At 42.3% G+C, this 21134-nt stretch overlaps 1 protein-coding gene and 3 pseudogenes across 1 annotated transcript; 2 read left to right on the forward strand and 2 right to left on the reverse strand.

The window, feature by feature from the left end:
* On the reverse strand, positions 416 to 713 carry Or2t51-ps1 (olfactory receptor family 2 subfamily T member 51, pseudogene 1; annotated as a pseudogene).
* On the forward strand, positions 6246 to 7193 carry Olr1428 (olfactory receptor 1428). The gene has a single exon (NM_001000011.1). The coding sequence runs from the start codon at positions 6246 to 6248 to the stop codon at positions 7191 to 7193; it is 948 nt and encodes a 315-aa protein (NP_001000011.1).
* On the reverse strand, positions 11556 to 11915 carry Or2t52-ps1 (olfactory receptor family 2 subfamily T member 52, pseudogene 1; annotated as a pseudogene).
* On the forward strand, positions 17388 to 18324 carry Or2t29b-ps1 (olfactory receptor family 2 subfamily T member 29B, pseudogene 1; annotated as a pseudogene).

The raw sequence follows: 21134 nt of genomic DNA on the forward strand, positions 1-21134 counted from the left end.
TTTAACTGAGCTTCTGTGTGTTGATCAGCCATACTTAGAGGCCTATACTGATGGGAACAGAGGGATTAAATGGGCCATGATTTTACTCTAGCCCTTCAAAGTCATCTAGCTTCCAAGGGACTGTGAGGCACCTTTTAAAGATCCCACCTTTCTACTGAATCACCTGTCCTCTTGTAGAAAGGGACTGCTGCTGCTTCACAGGGTGAAGACCAATCAGAATACGTTCTGCAAGGAAGAGAGTTAAGGAGGCCGGACATTCTCTCAGTGCTTCCAAAGAAAATTGTGGTCAGAAGGACCCTGATCTATCCCCAACTGATGGGACAATTAGCTAAAAAAAAAGGTCAAAATATTCAGGGGCTCCTGCCTAGTCTAAATGACCAAGGCTTAACAGAAAAATAAATGTCGATTTTGGCTCTCAGTGTGCTTTTAAGCACCTAAGTGGAACTGTAACCATGGAACAGTTGTAAGACATGGCAGCCAGAAGAAAAACACTGAACTGGTTAGTGTCAGGCAGAGGAAAATCTGCAACCCACAGGCAACAGCTGAGATCTTGTGGCTCCCCAGGAACTGGTCCATGAACATCTTGGGCACAGTGACAGAAATGTACCTCATGTCTGTGGCAGACAGCTCTCTGATAAAAAAAAATACATGGGTGTGTGGAGGTGTGTGTCAGAGAGTTTCAGCAGGATCTGGACATTCCCAGATAAGACCATCAGGAAAACCAGAAATATGACCCCAACAAGTAGGGCAAAATGTTTGGACTGGAGATGTCACAGGAGTGAAATATGACTGTCCAGTGTATTTACTCATTAGGTGGTGATGTCTGTCAGTGTCTTTTCAGCAACCAAGCATGCTTTTGGGTTAGCATCATGTGACTATGGAAGGGCTGCCCATTGGTGTGTCGTTCAAGCTAACTGTGCTGACAGGAGTTCCATGGGCCTGGAGATTTGAGGTGTATTATTTATCTGTAATTTAAGAAAGATTTAAAACAGAATTCATGTCTGTGGTTATAACGACCATAACTCGTAGTAAATGTGTTACATTTCAAGACCATGACATACTCTAACTCACATAAAACTGTGCTTTATCCAACAGACCAGAGTCTGTAGGTTCACTTCCCTAGAATACAAAAACCACTGTGCCCAAATGGAAATCAAACTTATTTTCAGGATTATTTTAACGTGAGGTATGAACTGAATATGGATCTCTGTGGATTAAGGGTCAAAGATGGATTTCTATACCTGGGAACTATATTCTATGTAATGATTACACAGAAAATGTATCAAATATAATGTCTCCAAATGAATCCGAGGCCCATGAAGCCTTCACCCTAAGGGTTGTGTTACATAGAGAGGTCCTGGGTGTGTGGGGCAGCCTCCTCTCACCTGTAGTTCCAAGTGATCAGAAGGACATGGGTGTAGGACCCCATTCACTGGGCAGACCCAGGTGTGTGTGTGTGGCCATCCCTTGGGCAGCCAGTCCTCTGTGTGCTGAGCACCCATATATTACAGACTTCATGAGGACACTTCCCTCAAGAGCTGCCTCATGGCTTTGTGTTCATGTCCTTGGATTGCGAGATGTGACTGGTTCCCTTTCACACGTGTATGAATTTTGTTTTCAACAAACATCACAGGGTCTCACTCATCTGTAGATCTTATTGTTGAATCTTTCAATGAGTGTGTTTAATTAGAAGACACGGTCAAATACTGGAAACGGGGAAATTCTGATTGGTGGGAAGGGAGATTAAGATACTAAGACACGGGGACAGTGGGGGATAGTGGCATGAGTTTGAAGGAATAACTGGGAAGGAGTTTGAAGTGGGGAACGAGTGAGAGTGAGGACAGAGAAGGGATCCCCTAACACTAAGGACGTTTGAAAAGGCCATGCAGAAGCCTGACAGTCTTCTCTATGAATTTTTACAGATACATGTGCTCTTTTCAGGGGACAGACTGCCACATAACCCAGGCTTGGGTGTGGGTTATCTTATCTTGAGTTGTTTGTCGGGAGACAAAGTCCTGCACACTCCAAACCAAAGTCAGCTACTGCTGTTGCTCTTGTTTATCCTCTAGACCTTGATGGTGACATCCCAGTGTGGAAGAAACTCACACATTGCTCACAAGACGTGGAAAAATCATGTTAGTAAAGACCAGGGGGTTTTAGCCTATAGTATTAGAAGCTGCCTTATAGATGCTGCTCTTTATCTGGACTCAAAGACTATATGACGCCTCAGGGTTCCATGAAAGCTAGTTAGCACAGAGCAAGACTCCAGGTGAGTACAGCTTGGCCTCTCCATCTCCTGTGACCAAAGTGTGTGGTGTCTTAAGACTACGGATTTAGTCAGATGATGGTAATATAAATATATACATTTTTGTTGAAGCCTTTAGTCCCTTGTAAAGTGTTTTGTAATTTGCATGTCACTATTTAAAGTTAAACAAATAGCTTTAAAGAATATGGTTTGTAAATGACTTGGGACCACAGGGATGATAGGCTGGGAAGCAGGAACATGATAGAGAGGTCAAGAGGCAGTGCCTCTGACAGAGCAGCTCAATTCCAAACCTTGGCCTCCAAACTTGTGAACACTACTGGAAGTTTATATGAACACACACACACACACACACACACACACACACACACACACACAGAGAGAGAGAGAGAGAGAGAGAGAGAGAGACAGAGAGACAGAGAGACAGAGAGACAGAGAGACAGAGAGACAGAGAGACAGAGAGACAGAGAACACTAACCAAACTTCCAAGTGACCAAGCCTATCCTATGGGCATGCATTAGCTAATTTGTGTGTTTCATGCTTGAGATCTATTGGCAATGTGGAAATTTCAAATCATTAATAACTCTCATTACCATTCCATTTTTTCAAGTCTAGAATTAAAAAAGACACACAGATGAAACCACAGCTGTGCAATGGAGATATCTGTCAGCTTTTATTAGCTCTATTAATTACATCTTCAAAGTCTCAAAGGATGATTATTTATAAACCCACACCTACACACCATCCCTTAGTGAGCAAAGTCCAGCCAGGGATGACATCACTTTCTTCTTATTCTTTCTGCACTTAAGCAGGCACTGCTCTGGGTCCACTTGGCCAACGCTGCCAGCAGCATCTGGGGTGAGTTGGAGCTGGCCTGAGACTCTGTAGGAATCACAACTCTTGACTTTAATATCTGCTTTCAGAATCTTCTATCAGTTCTTGGCAGTATTTCTTTAATTTTCATCTACTCTGTTTTTCTGCGGGGAACTAAATTCATTTTCTTCCAAAATCATCAAATATTATTTATTAAATGCAACGGATTTAACATGTTTTATTTACAGCCATCCAGGAACAGAAGGACATGTATGCTACTTCCTTAACTTACCTTATTGTTATGCAATAGCTGTCTTGGGACTGGAAGCTTACAGAGGGTCACAGTGATACAAAGAATTATATCATCATCCTCTCTTTCCTGTGATGAAAGGTGCAGGGCTTTGTCTAGACTTAGCAGTAGACAACAGAGCAGAAATGGGGCTTCTAAGAGAACTGAGGCAGGAGCTTAACCTGTTTCTCCACTAAGGTCAAATGTACATCTGTAGGTCAGTTGTTTTTTTCCTGTTAGGCACACATTCTGAAGTCTGAGTTTTCCCTTTGTAAATGAAGAAAATAAGGTAAGTAGGCAACTCAGGCTCCTGGGAGATGTGCTGTAGGAAGGCTGAAGGACGCACCTGTGTGCTGCTGGCTCCAGGAGCTTGTGGTGACTATACTGATGAGTGCAGGGACTACCTGTTAGTAACCTCCAGTGTGAAGCAGCGTCTGGCTGTCCACAGGAGTTGCAAACTGGATAGTGAGGGACAGGGTTGAACAGGCTGCAATCACCATGTGTGATCCAGAGACCGTGTTCCTATTGCCCTGGGTGTCTTACTGTGAGGAATTTATTTATTTTTGTTGTCCAATTTAACAGTGGGCAACACTAAATATTTCTGGCAGCCAAGTATCAGGATAAGTTTAGGAAACTCTCACCATGGTGTAAAGGTCTCTGCAGTTGGCAGCTTTTGCTGAATTCCCCTTGCCCTGTAATCAGAGCTAAATGTTTCTCGGGGAGAGGATATATTTTCTCTGTGTTGGTGAGAATGACCAGAACTTAATATTTATCATTTTAGATATCAACAGGTTGACAGGTGGAGCTGGTCAGGATGGCTGTGAAGTTAAGAGCATTTGTTGCTTTTGCAGCAGATCCAGGTTCAGCTTTCAGCACCCACATGTCAGCACATGGCTACCAGTAAATTCTGATCTTGAGAGTCTGGCATCTTCTTCCCTTCATGGGCACCAGAACCCATGTAGTGCATATGCATACAAGCAGGAAACACACACACACAAACATTAAATATATTGAAGGAATTTTAGGTTAAAATGAATTCAGTCTGTTTCCAGAATAATGGCTTAAGTTTTGTTTGACTTCAGAAAGGCTAGGTGTACCTTGTACCTGCTTCTTTTATGTTTCTGCAGCCCTTTAAACATTTCATTTCCTCATTTGTACATATTGTCTTCTATAGGCTGGCAGAAGCCTCTTTAAGCACCATCAAGTTTAAAGTCTCCTTGACAGGTTTTAGAATCTTACCTAGAGTCCAGTTCTCAGTGATGGAGCACAGGGATCCAGGAGCTCATGCCAGAGGCATCTCAGTGGTACCCAGTCTTCTCTCTGACTCTTGGACTCCAAGAGATAGAGATCGTGATGACCAACAAAGCAGATGATGGTGTCTGGCATCCACAGTCACCTCTGATCCTAGATTTGGAGCACACAGTGGGAAAATGAGGAGTTAAAATAGGAGAGGCTGAGACCCTACATGGGTGAACTTTTATACTAACCATGCTAATCAGGGCTAAATACATATATATATATATATAATATATATATGTACACACATTTATGTGTATATATTTATATACATATATAGATGCATATGTGCTTATAAATTCTTTGCTCATAGAAATGTTTATCCAACACGCATTTATGTTCTTCTGCCCTGCCCACACATTTGTTTTTCTACATTTAAACAAAATAAGCATACTTCTTAAGACACAGAAAATTTCAAATTCTAATTCTGAATTTGGCATATACATTCCTAATTTGCAGATATTTTTTTCTTATAGTTTTTTGAAAACTACATCCTTAAACAATATTTAAACTAGAGAACAAAAGTCTTGTATCTCATAATACAATCATATTACATATCTCTGAGATGGCTGTCCAGGATAGTGTGTTCTTAACTCTCTAACAGTGTGTGTGCTCACCCACTTTTATCTTGGGATATTGAAAAGAAAAGTCTTCTTGTTTTGCTTTACTTAACCTTGGCAAAATTGGAAGGCAAAGATATCATCATTGTCTCAGCCTCGTCACCACCATCATCATCATCATCATCATCATCATCATCATCAGTGGTGTCATCATTGTCATCATTGGTGGTGGCGTCATCTTCATCATTGTCATTGTCGTCGTCGTCTTTGTCGTCATCATCATCATCATCATCATCATCATCATCATTGGCCTCATCTGCATCTTCATCATTGGTGGCAGTACCACTCCCACCATCATCTCAGCAGCATTATTTAGACAGTGTTATTTCAGATGGAGGACTGCTAGGTTGAGTGATATCTGGACTGGTGGCAATATTTGATCACTTAGTGGGTTTCTTGCCCCAAGCCTCTTAGGGTTCTTAGCATTGGTCCTTCTTGTGTGAAGGTGAGGCTCTCTCCAGCCAGCACAGAAACTCTGAGTGTACGGATCCTGGGGACTAAGGAGGACCACCTGGTTGAAATGTCTCCTTTAACTTATTACCTTAAAATATTTTTATATGAAATATACCTCAGTCTTAAAGATTTCAAGTGCATCCTTAAACCATAAAGGCCAAGGCTTATTTCATATTTTAAGGTCAGTTTTTTTCAACATAATTTTGACTTTACGTTTTGTCACTGAATCCCCAATGGGGTTAGCATGGGACAGCTTTCTCAAGCCTGTAGTACTTGAGAGAAGACATTATTTCTCGTTGGGAGAGTTCATGAGTTTGAAATATGGGAAATTTACCCTCAATAACTAATGCTTCTGACTAAGATGTGAATTAATTTGAAATCCTTAGATCTCCAGGCCCAGGGAACTTATCACAGGAAGGTTAAGGCACAAATCACTGAGCGCATATTTCTAGGACACTAATCCCAAAACTTTATTGGTTGCTAGGAGACACCCATGGACCCCACCATCTGGATGAACAACTACACTGGACAATTTTCAGATTTCACCCTGCTGGGATTCTTCAGTCAATCCAAACACCCTACCCTGCTTGCTGGAGTCATATTTGTGGTTTTCCTGATGGCCTTGTCTGGGAACGCCCTCCTGATCCTGCTGATCCTCTTTGACACACACCTCCACACACCCATGTACTTTTTTATCAGCCAGCTGTCCCTCATGGACATGATGTACATTTCTGTCACTGTGCCCAAGATGCTCATGGACCAGGTCCTGGGGAACCACAGGATCTCAGCTGCTGCCTGTGGGATGCAGATGTTTCTCTACCTGACACTAGCAGGTTCAGAATTTTTCCTTCTGGCGTCCATGTCCTATGACCGTTATGTGGCCATCTGCCATCCACTCCGGTATCCAGTCCTCATGAACTACAGGGTGTGTCTCCTCCTGTTGTCTGTCTGTTGGCTCCTGGGATCCTTAGATGGCTTCATGTTCACCCCTTTCGCCATGACATTCCCATTCTGTGGATCTCGGGAGATCCATCACTTCTTCTGTGAGGTTCCTGCTGTGACAAAGCTCTCCTGCTCAGACACCTGGCTCTATGAGACCTTCATGTATGTTTGCTGTGTGCTCATGCTTCTTATCCCTGTGACAGTCATTTCAGGATCCTACTCATCCATCCTCCTCACTGTTCTCAGGATGAACTCAGCAGAGGGCAGGAAGAAGGCTCTTGCCACTTGCTCCTCCCACATGACTGTGGTCATCCTCTTCTATGGCGCTGCTATCTACACTTACATGCTCCCTGCCTCCCTCCATACCTCTGAGAAGGACATGGTGGTGTCTGTGTTTTACACCATACTCACGCCTCTATTGAACCCACTAATCTATAGCCTTAGGAATAAGAATGTCACAGAGGCTATGAAGAAATTCTTAGGTATGAAACCCCTCCTTCGAGAAACTTTAAAGTAAGTAATTTATAAAGAATAGTTTCCTGTCCCTGTATCTACATGTCTGTTGTTCCATGCTGACGCTAGTTTCAGGCTGCTCATGTGACATGCCCTATAGCATGATGCTTTCTATCTGTCATTAAGGAACTCTATCTTGTAGCAATGTGCATTTTCTCTGCCTCGTTTTTCAGGGCATTCTATCAGAAATTGGCCCTGACTCAGTAAAATGGGCTTATCGTGTGCACTGACAGCATTGTAGGGGTCTCATTCCCTTCTCTTTTGTGTGTAATGTATAAGCTGATATTCCTGGGGTATGTCCCTTTTGTGTATAGCAAGCAGTAATGGAACATTCAATATTATTTGCCAGTATTCTCTGAAGACGTTGGCATAAATATTGTCTTGGAGATCGTTCCATGGTTTTTCGTATGTGCTTCCTTTCTGTATGTAATCATAACAGTATCAGCTTCTTGTGAGGGATTGGAATGTATTCCTCTTCCTTAATGTTCTGGAACAGTTGGAGAATTGTTATAACTACTGTAAAACTGGAATTCAGCCATTAAATCATTTTTTCCTTGTGTTTAAAACAAAGATTTTTATCTTGAAGGATATGTGTATTCTTGTGTGTATGTTTGTGTTTATATATGTGTGAGTTCTTGTGCATATCTATTTGTGTTTTTCTGTTTTGTGTCTCTCTGTGTGTGAGTTTTTGTGTTTGTATGTATGTATGTGTTTCTTTGTGTGTCTATTTGCATGTCAGTTTGTGGTGTGCCTCTGTGTGCATGTATGTGTGTATGAGTGTTTGCTATGTGTCTGTGTATGTGTTTTTGTGTGTGTTTGTGTGTGTGTGATGTGTGTCTGTGCCTGAGTGAATGTGAATGTATGTGAGTGTGCATGTGTGTATGTGGAATGTGAGTATATGTGTGCACATGAGTGTGTGAGTGCAGTGGCAAAGGGGCCAAATCAGTTTACAACATCCTCTGGAGCTTGATTTATGGATGGTTATGTGCTGCCCAACATGAGTTCTGGGAACTGAAGTATGTCATCATTGTTGAAATGGATTTTATTCGGGCATCATATTAGACCTTATCTTTTACTGCTCCTTGGCTCTGTGTGTTCTAATGGGATAATATAATCCACAGGCAGCCATGGTAAGAATGAAGCCAGAGTGTGCCTTTGCACTACTTCCTGTTTCCTAATTGCCCGTACATTCCTCCTTTTCTTTCTTCCCACTGTCTGCTTTCCTGCTGAGGTAAAGTTTCTCTAGTAGCATTACTGGGAAACTTTTCTTTTTGTTTTTAGCTTGTGTTCAAAATTTTACTTTGTGGTTAGTATGAGACTAAGAAATAATCCTATATTAAAATAATTATTCTAAAGAGACTAATTTTAGTCACAATCAAAAAAGGTAAGGTGTAACATTAAGTCTTACCCCACACTTTCAACTTTGACATTCTAATTTCCACCTTTTTATGTTTGTTATCTCTTGATATTTTTTTAGTTGTAACCCTTAAAGATAATTCACTGGAGAGGAGTGTCGGATTATGTCTCCAGCCCCTCTTTCTCATTCATTGCTTTCTGGGTGAGAAATGAAAACTCAGCTCCTTAGTGACAAGTAGGACTTAGTAAATTCCTGGATGAGTGTAATTCCTGAGATGGAGTCCAGAAGGACTAGAAATAGGACCCTAACATGGTTAAATGAGTCACCAAAGCCTTCTGTCAAAGGGGGCACAAAAAGTGGTGGCCTCCCTGGATATATAATATTTAGCGATAGATGCATTTCAAACCATCAATTTTTGTGGGCTGCCCTGGTGATGTTTGCATTCTGATGCTAATTATCTTCCTCAAGAGGGCCTTCCACCGCCAAATGATGAGTTGATCATGTATTCAGGTGTTCCCAAGTGAACCTTCTCCCCATTCTAACCAGTCAATAATGGCTAGAACCTGTGAATGGGCAATGGAAGGGAAAGTTGGAATGTCTCCTTATGGAGAGTGAGGGAAGGAGAGGTAGGGGGAGAAGACAGAAGAGGAGGAGAAGGAGCAGGAGGAAGAAACCATGATGGAGCAGAGCCATGTGTCCAGGAGAAACTGCAAGTAGCAATGGGCCTCATAGCTGGGGAATGAGTTAATGTAGCAATAGATCTGCCCAATCTAGGCACATAGCTTGTAATTATAATAACCAGACTGTGTGTTTTTATATGGTCTTATTGGGGATGGAAATAGCTACAAGGAACATTTTCAAAGCCAAGTATAATTTCAAAAATGCTTTCAGACTGCAGTTTACGGCTGGAATCAGATGTTGAAAACTAGGATCCAACTGAACTGTTCCAACAGCAAAAACTGAGGTAGACACCTGACCCCAGTGTGGTGTGACTGAAAGAAAGAGTTCAAGTGCATATACAGGGCTTCATACAAGTTTTAAAGAGAGAGGCACAGATCTCAGAGGGTGGAAGGAAGGCCAGTGGGGTACAGGAGGTAAGAGGGGAATCCTGGGTGAGATGCCTTCAAGACTCACTATGGTCCCATCTACTCTAGGAATGTGGTTGAAAGTCCCAATTATTGTGAGGTAGGCCCACATAATCAGTGAGGAAGTTCGTGATGAACCTGGAATATCACCATCATAAATAAGAATCTTGTCCAACTCTTGTAAGCTATTGTATGTCTAGGTCCTTGTCCACTGGGCAGCATTCCCTCCCTCCCAGAATTCTCTCCCCCTCCCCTCTCTCTGTGTATATGTTCATATATGCTTCCAGTAGCTTTGTGACATGTTGTTTTACATAAGCATGGACTGGAAGCTTGGGGTTTAGCTGCTGTGTGGCAGTCACTGCCCCTTATAGTTCATGGTAGGCTAAACCACATGAGGCCTCCTCTGTCATGTGCCACCTTTTCCTCCCCCAAGCCCATCATCCTGTGTTCTGCTGTCAGTCACAAACTATATTTTTTAGAGCTGACTTCAGTTTAAATGTTTGATTCATTTTCTTTTTTTTCTTTTTCTTTTTTATTTTATTTTTATTTTTTTATATTTAATACTTAATAATAATTCTTTGGTTTCCGGGCAAACATCCCCCTCCCCCCTCCCCTTCCTTATGGGTGTTCCCCTCCCAACCCTCCTCCCATTGCCGCCCTCCCCCCACCAGTCTAGTTCACTGGGGGTTCAGTCTTAGCAGGACCCAGGGCTTCCCCTTCCACTGGTGCTCTTACTAGGATATTCATTGCTACCTATGAGGTCAGAGTCCAGGGTCAGTCCATGTATAGTCTTTAGGTAGTGGCTTAGTCCCTGGAAGCTCTGGTTGCTTGGCGTTGTTGTACATATGGGGTCTCGAGCCTCTTCAAGCTCTTCCAGTTCTTTCTCTGATTCCTTCAACGGGAGTCCTATTCTCAGTTCAGTGGTTTGCTGCTGGCATTCGCCTCTGTATTTGCTGTATTCTGGCTGTGTCTCTCAGGAGCGATCTACATCCGGCTCCCGTCGGTCTGCACTTCTTTGCTTCATCCATCTTGTCTAATTGGGTGGCTGTATATGTATGGGCCACATGTGGGGCAGGCTCTGAATGGGAGTTCCTTCAGTCTCTGTTTTAATCTTTGCCTCTCTCTTCCCTGCCAAGGGTATTCTTGTTCCCCTTTTAGAGAAGGAGTGAAGCATTCACATTTTGATCATCCGTCTTGAGTTTCATTTGTTCTAGGCATCTAGGGTGATTCATGGCTAAATGCTTCCAGGGTGCAAAGGATAAATACAAGGCTTAAGAGCCTAAACGGGTCACAGAGGGTCTGAGGAACTTATGCTAGGGATGTAGATGATGAGCTGTAAGGACCATTAAGTGATGTTAATCAAAATTCTAAGATCCAAGTTCAACAAAGCATTCATTGAAGTCATTGGAGTCCTCTCAAGTTCTTGGTCTTCTCTTGGAAAACCTCTATAATAGCTGATTTCATAAACAAAAAATGGGAGCTTCTCATCCGGAATGGTATTTAAGCACACAATCGATGTATTTTAACTGACCTTCTGTGTGTCGATCAGCCATACTTGGAGGCCTATACTGATGTGAACAGAGGGATTAAAGGGGCATTGCTTTTCAAAGTCATCTAGCTTCCAAGGGACTGTGAGGCACCATTTGAAGATCCCACCTTTCTACTGAGCCACCTCTCCTCTTGCAGAACAAGCCATTGGGACTCCACAGAGTGGATGCCAATCAGTGTACATTCTGCAAAGGAGAGAGTTAATGAGGAGGGACATGTTCTCATGTTCCCAGAGAAGATTGTTGCCAGAAACACCCTGGCCTATCCCCAACTGATGGAACAATTAGTTTAAAAAAAAAAGGTCAAAAGATTTGGGGCCTCCTGACCAGTCTAAATGACCAAGTCTTAACAGAGAAATCAATGTTGATTTTGGCTCTCAGTGTGCTTTTAAGCACCTAAGTGGAACTGTAACAATGGAACAATCATAAGACATGGCTTCCAGAGGAAAAAAATTCTGACCCTCCTAGTGACAGATACAAGAAAATCTGCATCCTGCAGGGCAGGCAGCAGCTGAGATCCTGTGGTTCCCCAGGACGTGGTCCATGAGCATCTTGGGCACAGTGACAGAAATGTACATCATGTCCATGAGGGATAGCTGGCTGATGAAAAAGTACATGGATGTGAGGAGTTGGGTGTCAAAGAGGATTAGCAGGATCTGGGCATTCCCAGATAAAGCTATCAGGAAAACTACCAATATGACCCCAACAAGTAGGGCAGGCTGTTTGGACTGGAGATGTCACAGGGGTGAAATCTGACTGTCCAGTGAAGTTACTCATTAGGTGGTGATGTCTATCAGTGTCTTTTCAGCAACCAAGAATGCTTTTGGGTTAGCACCATGTGACCACGGAAGGACTGCCCATTGGTGTGTCCTTAAAGCTAACTGTGCTGACAGAAGTTCCATGGGACTGTAGATTTGAGTTTTATTATTTATCTGTTATTAAATAATCATTTATTATTTAAGAAAAATTTAAAACAGAATTCTTGTCTGTGGTCAGAACCACCATTACTCGTAGTAAAAGTGTTACATTTAGGACCATGACGTACCCTAACTCACATAAAACTGTGCTTTATCCAACAGACCAGAGTCTTTAGGGTCACTTCTCTAGAGTACTATAAACTACCGTGCCCTAGTGGAAATCAAATTTAGTTTCAGGAGTATTTTAACGTGAGGTATGAACTGAATCTGGAACTCTATGGATTAAGTGTCAAAGTTGGATTTCTATACCTGGGATCTATATTCCATGCAATGATTACACAGAAAACGTATCAAATATTATGTGGCCAAATGAATATGAGGCCCTTGAAGAGGCTTCACCCTAAGGATTGTGTCACACTGAGAGGTTCTGGGCTCTGTGGAGCAGCCTCTTAGCACGTGTAGTTATCAGGAGGGAGATGTGTAGAGGACCCCACTCACTGGCCAAACACATGTGTGGGTCTGACCATCTCTCAGGCAGCCATTCCTCTGTGTGCTGAGCATGCATACATTAGTGTCCATGAGGACACTTTCTTCAAGAGATGCCTCATAGGTTTGTGTTCATGTCCTTGGATTGTGAGATGTGACTGGTTCCCAGGGTGAAGCATCCTTTCACACATGTATGAACTTTTTTTTTCAATAAACATCACAGGATCTCACTCATCTGTAGATCTTTTGTAGAATCTTTCAATGTGTGTGTTTAATTCAAAGAATCTTCTAAATACTGGAAACTGGGAAGTTCTGATCAGTGGGAAGGGAGATTAAGACCTTAAGAGATGGTGACAGTAGGGGATAGTGGCATGAGGTGAAGGAATAACTGGGAAGGAGTTTGAAGTGGGGAAAGAGTGAGAGTGAGGACAAAAAAGGGAACCCCTAACACTAAGGACGTTTGAAAAGGTCATGTACAAGCCTGACATTTTTCTCTGTGAATTTATATAGATATATGTGCTCTACTCAGGGGACATAGCTGCCACATAACTCAGGGCTTTGTGTGGATTATCTTTTCTTGAGTTGTTTGTTGGGAGACAAAGTTCTGCACACTCCAAATCAACATGGGCTACTCCATTTGCTCTTGTTTATCCTCTAGACCTTGATGGTAACATCCCAGTGTGGAAGAAACCTCACACATTGCTCACAAGACATGGAAAAATCATGTTAGTAATGGCCAGGAGTTTTAGTTCATAGAATCAGAAGCTGCCTTGTAGATGCTGCTGTTTATCTGAACCCAAAGCCTCTATGACTCCTCATGACCCCAAGAAAGCTAATTAGTAGAGAGCAAGACTCCTGGTGAGTACAGCTTGGCTTCTCCATATCCTGTGATCAAAGTGTGTGGTGTCTTAAGACTACGGATTTAGTCAGATGATGGTAATATAAATATTTACATTTTTGTTGAAGACTTTAGTTCTTGTAAAGTCTTATGTAATTTGCATGTCACTATTTAAAGTGAAACAAATAGCTTTAAAGAATATGGCTTGGGACTGACTTGGGACCACAGGGATGATGGGCTGGGGAGCAGGAACATGATGGAGAGACTAAGAGGCAGGGCCTCTGTCAGAGCAGCTCAATTACAAACTTTGGCATCCACACTTGTGAACACTACTGGAAGTTTATATGAACACACACACACACACACACACACACACTGAGACAGAGACAGACACACAGACACAGAGACAGAGAGACAGAGACAGAGAGACAAAGAGCAAACACTAACCAACTTTACAAGTGACCAAGCTTATCCTATGGGCATGCATTAGCTAATTTGTGTGTTTTATGCTTGAGATCTATTTGCAATGTTGAAATTCCAGATCCTTAATAACTCTCATTACAATTCCATGTTTGCAAGTCTAGAATTAAAAAAAGACACAAAGAGAAAAACACAGCTGTGCAATGGAGATATCTGTCAGCTTTATTAGCTCTATTAATTAAATCTTCAAAGTCTCAAAGGATGATTATTTATAAACCCACACCTACACACCATCCCTTAGTGAGCAAAGTCCAGCCAGGGATGACATCACTTTCTTCTTATTCTTTTTGCACTTAAGCAGCCACTGCCCTGGGTCCACTTGGCCAACGCTGCCAGCAGCATCTGGGGTGAGTTGGAGCTGGCATGAGACTCTGTAGGAATCACAACTCTTGACTTTAATATCTGCGTTCAGAATCTTCTATCGGTTCTTGGCAGTATTACTTTGACTTTCATCTACTCTTTTTTTTCTGCAGAGAACTAAATTCATTTTCTTCCAAAATCGTCAAATACTATCTAGTAAATGCAGCAGATTTAACATGTTTTATTTACAGCCATCCAGGAACAGAAGGACATGTATGCTACTTCCTTAACTTACCTTATTGTTATGCAATAGCTGTTTTGGGACTGGAAGCTTACAAAGGGTCACAGTGATACAAAGAATTATATTCTTATTCTGTCTTTTCTGTGATAAAAGTTGCAGGGCCTTGTCTAGACTTAGCAGTAGACAACAGAGCAGAAATGGGGCTTCTAAGAGAACTGAGGCAGGAGCTTAACCTGTTTCTCCACTAAGGTCAAATGTACATCTGTAGGCCAGTTCTTTTTTCCCTGTTAGGCACACATTCTGAAGTCTGAGTTTTCCCTTTGTAAATGAAGAAAATAAGGTAAGTAGGCAACTCAGGCTCCTGGGAGATGTGCTGTAGGAAGGCTGAAGGACGCACCTGTGTGCTGCTGGCTCCAGGAGCTTGTGGTGACTATACTGATGAGTGCAGGGGCTACCTGTTAGTAACCTTCAGTGTGAAATGGCATCTGGCTGTCCACAGGAGTTGCAAACTGGATAGTGAGGGACAGGGTTGAACAGGCTGCAATCACCATGTGATATCCAGAGACCGTGTTCCTATCGCCCTGGGTGTCTTACTGTGAGGAGCTCCAATTTAATAGTGGGCAACACTAAATGTTTCTGGCAGCCAAGTATCAGGATAAGTTTAGGAAACTCTCACCATGTTGTAAAGGTCTCTGCAGTTGGCAGTTTTTGCTGAATTCCCCTTGCCCTGTAACCAGAGCTAAATGCTTCTCGGGGAGAGGATATATTTTCTCTGTGTTGGTGAGAATGACCAGAACTTAACATTTACCATTTTAGATATCAACAGATTGACAGGAGTAGCTGGTGGGAATGGCTGTGTAGTTAAGACCATTTGTTGTTTTTGCAGCAGATCCAGGTTCAGCTTTCAGCATCCACTTGGCAGCTCACAGCCACCTGTAACTGCTGTTCTTGAGGGTCTGGCATCCTCTTCCCCTCCTAGGGCAGGGACACATGTAGTGCACGTACATACAAGCAGGCAACACACACACACACACACACACACACACACACACACACACACACACACCCCTTAAAAAATTCGTATGATTTTTATGTTGAAAAAATTCGGTCTGTTTACAGAATCATGGCTTAAGTTTTGTTTGACTTCAGAAAGGCTAGGTGTACCTTGTACCTGTTGCTTTTATGTTTCTGCAGCCCTTTAAACATTTCATTCCTCATTTGTATATATTGTCTTCTATAGGCTGGCAGAAGCCTCTTTAAGCACCATCAAGTTTAAAGTCTCCTTGGCAGGTTTTCAGAGTCTCACCTAGAATCCATTATCACCAATGGAGCACAAGGAGCCTGCAGCTCATGCCAGAGGCATCTCAGTGGTACCCAGACGTCTCTCTGACTCTTGGACTCCAAGAGATATAGATCGTGATGACCAACAAAGCAGATGATGGTGTCTGACATCCACAGTCACCTCTGATTCTACAGATTTGGAGCACATAGTGCATACATGAGTGAATAAATTTGGAGAGGCTCAGACCCTACATGGGTGACCTTTTCTAACAACTATGCTAATCAGGCTAAACCTATCTACTTATCTATCTGTCTGTCTGTCTCTCTGTCTGCCTGTCTGTATCTATGTATATACATGTATGTACTTGTAAATTCCCGTGCTCACAAAATTGCTTATCCAAACACTTTATGGTGTTTATACATTTATACAACATAAGCAAACCTACAAACACATAGATAATTTCAAATACTAATTCTTAATATGGTATATACATTTCTTATTTGAAGATTTTTTTTCCTTACTGGTTTTTGAAAACTAAATCCTTAAGCAATATTTAAACTGGAGAACCAAAGTCTTTTAGCTCATAATACAATCATATTACACATCTCTGAGATGGCTATTCAGGATAGCAAGTTCTTAACTCTATTACAATGTGTGTGCTCATCCACTTTTATCTTGGGATATTGAAAAATAGAACTTTTCTTGTTTTGCTTTAATTAACCTTGGCAAAATCAAAATCGGAAGGCAAAGATATCAGCATTGTCTCAGCCTTCTCATCGTCTCATCATCATCATCATCATCATCATCATCATCATCATCACTGGTGTCATCATTGTCATCATTGGCGGTGGTATCATCTTCATCGTTGTCATTGTCGTCATCATTGTCATCATCATCATCATCATCATCATCATCATCATCATCATCATCATCATCATCATCATTGGCCTCATCTACATCTTCATCATTGGTGGCAGTACCATTCCCACCATCATCTCAGCAGCATTATTTAGACAGACAGTGTTATTTCAGATGGAGGACTGCTAGGTTGAGTGATAGTGGACTGGTGGCAGTATTTGATCACTTAGTGGGTTTCTTGCCCCAAGCTTCTTAGGGTTCTTAGGATTGGTCCTTCTTGTGTGAAGGTGAGGCTCTCTCCAGCCAGCACAGAAACTCTGAGTGTACAGATCCTGGGGACTAAGGAGGACCACCTGGGTGAAATGTCTCCTTTAACTTATTACCTTAAAATATTTTTATATGAAATATACCTCAGTCTTAAAGATTTCAATTGCATCCTTAAACCATAAAGGCCAAGGCTTATTTCATATTTTAAGATCAATTCTTTTCAACATAATTTTGACTTTACGTTTTGTCCCTGAATCCCCAGTGGAGTTAGCATGGGACAGCTTTCTCAAGCCTGTAGTACTTGGGAAAAGACATTATCTCTTATTGGGAGAGTTCATGACTTTGAAATATGGAAAATTTACCCTCAATAACTAATGCTTCTGACCAAGATGTGAATTAATTTGAAATCCTGAGATCTCCAGGCCCGGGGAATTTATCACAGGAAGGTTAAGGCACAAATCACGAGCACGTATTTCTAGAACACTAATCCCAAAAACCTTATTGGTTGCCTAGGAGACACCAATGAACCTCACCACCTGGATGAACAACTACACTGGACCATCAGATTTCACCCTGCTGGGATTCTTCAGTCAATCCAAACACCCTGCCCTGCTTGCTGGGGTCATATTTGTGGTTTTCCTGATGGCCTTGTCTGGGAACGCCCTCCTGATCCTGCTGATACTCTCTGACACCCACCTCCACACACCCATGTACTTTTTTATCAGCCAGCTGTCCCTCATGGACATGATGTACATTTCTGTCACTGTGCCCAAGATGCTCATGGACCAGGTCCTGGGGAGCCACAAGATCTCAGGTGCAGCCTGTGGGCTGCAGATGTTTCTCTATGTGACACTAGCAGGTTCAGAATTTTTCCTTCTGGCATCCATGTCCTATGACCGTTATGTGGCCATCTGCCATCCACTCCGTTATCCTGTCCTCATGAACCACAGGGTGTGTCTCCTCCTGTTGTCTGTCTGTTGGCTCCTGGGATGGCTTCATGTTCACCCCTGTCACCATGACATTCCCATTTTGTGGATCTCGGGAGATCCATCACTTCTTCTGTGAGGTCCCTGCTGTGACAAAGCTCTCCTGCTCAGACACCTGGCTCTATGAGACCTTCATGTATGTGTGCTGTGTGCTCATGCTTCTCATCCCTGTGACAGTCATTTCAGGATCCTACTCATCCATCCTCCTCACTGTTCTCAGGATGAACTCAGCAGAGGGCAGGAAGAAGGCTCTTGCCACCTGCTCCTCCCACATGACTGTGGTCATCCTCTTCTATGGCGCTGCTATCTACACCTACATGCTCCCTGCCTCCCTCCATACCTCTGAGAAGGACATGGTGGTGTCTGTGTTTTACACCATACTCACGCCTCTGTTGAACCCACTAATCTATAGCCTTAGGAATAAGAATGTCACAGAGGCTATGAAGAAATTCTTAGGTATGAAACCCCTCCTTCGAGAAACTTTAAAGTAAGTAATTTATAAAGAATAGTTTCCTGTCCCTGTATCTACATGTCTGTTGTTCCATGCTGAGGCTAGTTGCAGGCTGCTCATGTGACATACCCTATGGCATGATGCTTTCTATCTGTCATTAAGGAACTCTGTCTTGTAGCAACGTGCATTTTCTGTGCCTAGTTTTTCAGGGCATTCTATCAGAAATGGGCCCTGACTCAGTAAAATGGGCTTGTTGTGTGCACTGACAGCATTGTAGGGGTCTCATTCCCTTTTTTCTTGTGTGTACTGTATAAGCTGATATTCCTGGGGTATGTCCCTTTTGTTCATAATGAGCAAAAATGGAACATTCAATATCATTTGCCACTATTCTCTGAAGACGTCAGCATAAATGTTTGTCTTGAAGATTGTTCCATGGTTTTTGGTATGTGCTTCTTTGCTGTATGTATCATAACAGTATCAGCCTCTTGTGAGGGATTGGAATGTATTCCTCTTCCCTAATGTTCTGGAACAATTGGAGTACTGTTGTAACTATTGTAACACTTACTGGAATTCAGCAATTAAACATTTTTTCCTGGTCTTTAAAACAAAGATTTTTATCTTGAAGGATATGTGTGTTTTTGTGTGTATGTTTGTGTTTATATGTGTGTGAGTTCTTGTGCATATCTGTTTGTGTGTGTGTCTATATTGTGTCTCTCTGTGTGTGAGTTTTTGTGTTTGTATGTGCATGTGTATTAGTGTGTATGCATGTGTGTCTCTGTGTGTCTATTTGTATTTCAGCTTCTGGTGTGCCTCTGTGTGCATGTATGTGTGTATCAGTGTTTGCTAGGTGTCTGTGTATGTGTTTTTGTGTGTGTTTGTGTATGTTTGTGTGTGCCTGAGTGAATGTGAATTTATGTGAGCATGCATGTGTGTGTGTATGTGGAATGTGAGTATATGTATGTCTGTGTGTGAGAGTGTGTGTGTGCAGTGGCAAAGGGGCCAGAACATGTTACCAGATCCTCTAGAGCTTGATTTACGGATGGTTGTGTTCTGGGAACTGAAGTATGCCATCATTGATGAAACGGATTTTATTCAGGCATCGTATTGGACCTTATCTTTTACCCCTTCTTGGCTCTGTGTGTTCTAATGGGATAACATAATCCATGGGCAGCCATGGTAACTATGGCAAGCAAGAGCATGCCTTTGCACCATCTCTTGTTCCCTAATTGCCTGTACATTCCTCCTTTTCTCTCTTCTCACCGTCTGCTTTCATGCTGAGGTGACATTTCTCTAGTAACATTACTGGGAGCCTTTTCTTTTTCTTTCTTTCTTTTTTCTTTTTTTCGGAGCTGGGGACTGAACCCAGGGCCTTGCGCTTGCTAGGCAAGCGCTCTACCACTGAGCTAAATCCCCAACACCTGGGAGCCTTTTCTTTTTGCTTCAATCTGTGTACAAATTTTACTTTGTGGTTATCATGAGACTAAGAAATAATCCTATAGTAAAATAATTATTCTAAAGAGACTGATTTTAGTCACAATCAAAATAGGTAAAGTGTAGCTTTAAGTCTTACCCTACAATTTCAACTCTGACACCCTATTTTCCATCTTTTTATGTTTGTTATCTCTTGATGTGTTTTGTAGTTGTGACCTTTAGAGTTTATTTACTGGAGAGGAGTGTTGGATTATATCTCCAGCCCCCCTTTCTCATTCATTGGTTTCAGGGCAAGAAATGAGAACTCAGCTCCTTAGTGACAAGTAGGACTTAGTAAATTCCTGGATGAGTATAATTCCTCAGATGGAGTCCAGAAGGACTAGAAACAGGACCATAAGTTGGTTAAATGAGTCACCAAGACCTCCTGTCAGAGGGGACACAGGAAAAGAGCAGGTTTGCCAGATAAATAGTATTTAGCAATGGATAAATTTCAAATCATCAACTGTTGTGGGCTCCCCTGGTGCTGTTTGCATTCTGATTCTAATTCTGCTTCCTCAAGAGGGTTCCTCACCTCCACAATGAGGAGTTGATCAGAAATCCACGTAATCTCATGTGAACCTTCTCCCCATTCTAACTGGTCAATAAAGGCTAGAGCCTTTGATTGGGCAGTGGAAGGGAAAGGTGGAACCTCTCATTTTGGATAATGAAGTCAGGAGAGGTAGGGGGAGTAGAAGGAGAAGGAAAGGAGAGAAGACTGAAGAAGAGGAGGAGGAGGAGCAGAACCACGTGGCCAGGAGAAACTGCAAGTAGCAAAGGGTCTCATAGCTGGGTAATGAGTTAATGTAGCAGTAGATCTGCCCGATCTAGGCATATAGCTTGTAATTGTAATACCTAGATTGTGTGTTTTCATATGGGCTTATTGGGGTTGGAAATTGCTACAAGGAACATTCTCAAAACTGAACTATAATTTCAATAATGCTTTCAGAGTTCAGTCTAGGGTTGGAAGCAGATGTTGGAAACTAGGATCCCATTGAGTTGTTGCCACAGCAAAAACTGTGGTAGACACCTGCCCCAGTGTGGTGTCACTGAAAGAAAGAGCTCAAGTGCAGACACAGGGGTTCATCCAGGCTTTGCAGAGAGAGGTGCAAATCTCAGAGGATGGAAGGAAAGCCTGTGGAGCACAGGAGAGAAGAGGGGAATCCAAGATGTGATGCCTTCAAGACCCACTATGGATGTGTCAGTCTGTCCATTCTAGGGATGTGGTTGAGAATCCCAATAGTTTTGAGCTGGGCCCATGAAATCAGTGATGAATTCTGGATTAGTGATTACTAATTAATGTTACTGATTAAGTAATGATTAGTGATTTACTTCCCAGCAAAAAGGTGTAGGACAGGAGAGCTGAAGCAGGGTGGGCAGGAT

The sequence above is a fragment of the Rattus norvegicus genome, chromosome 10 (assembly GCF_036323735.1).
Source record: "Rattus norvegicus strain BN/NHsdMcwi chromosome 10, GRCr8, whole genome shotgun sequence".
NCBI lineage: Eukaryota > Metazoa > Chordata > Mammalia > Rodentia > Muridae > Rattus > Rattus norvegicus.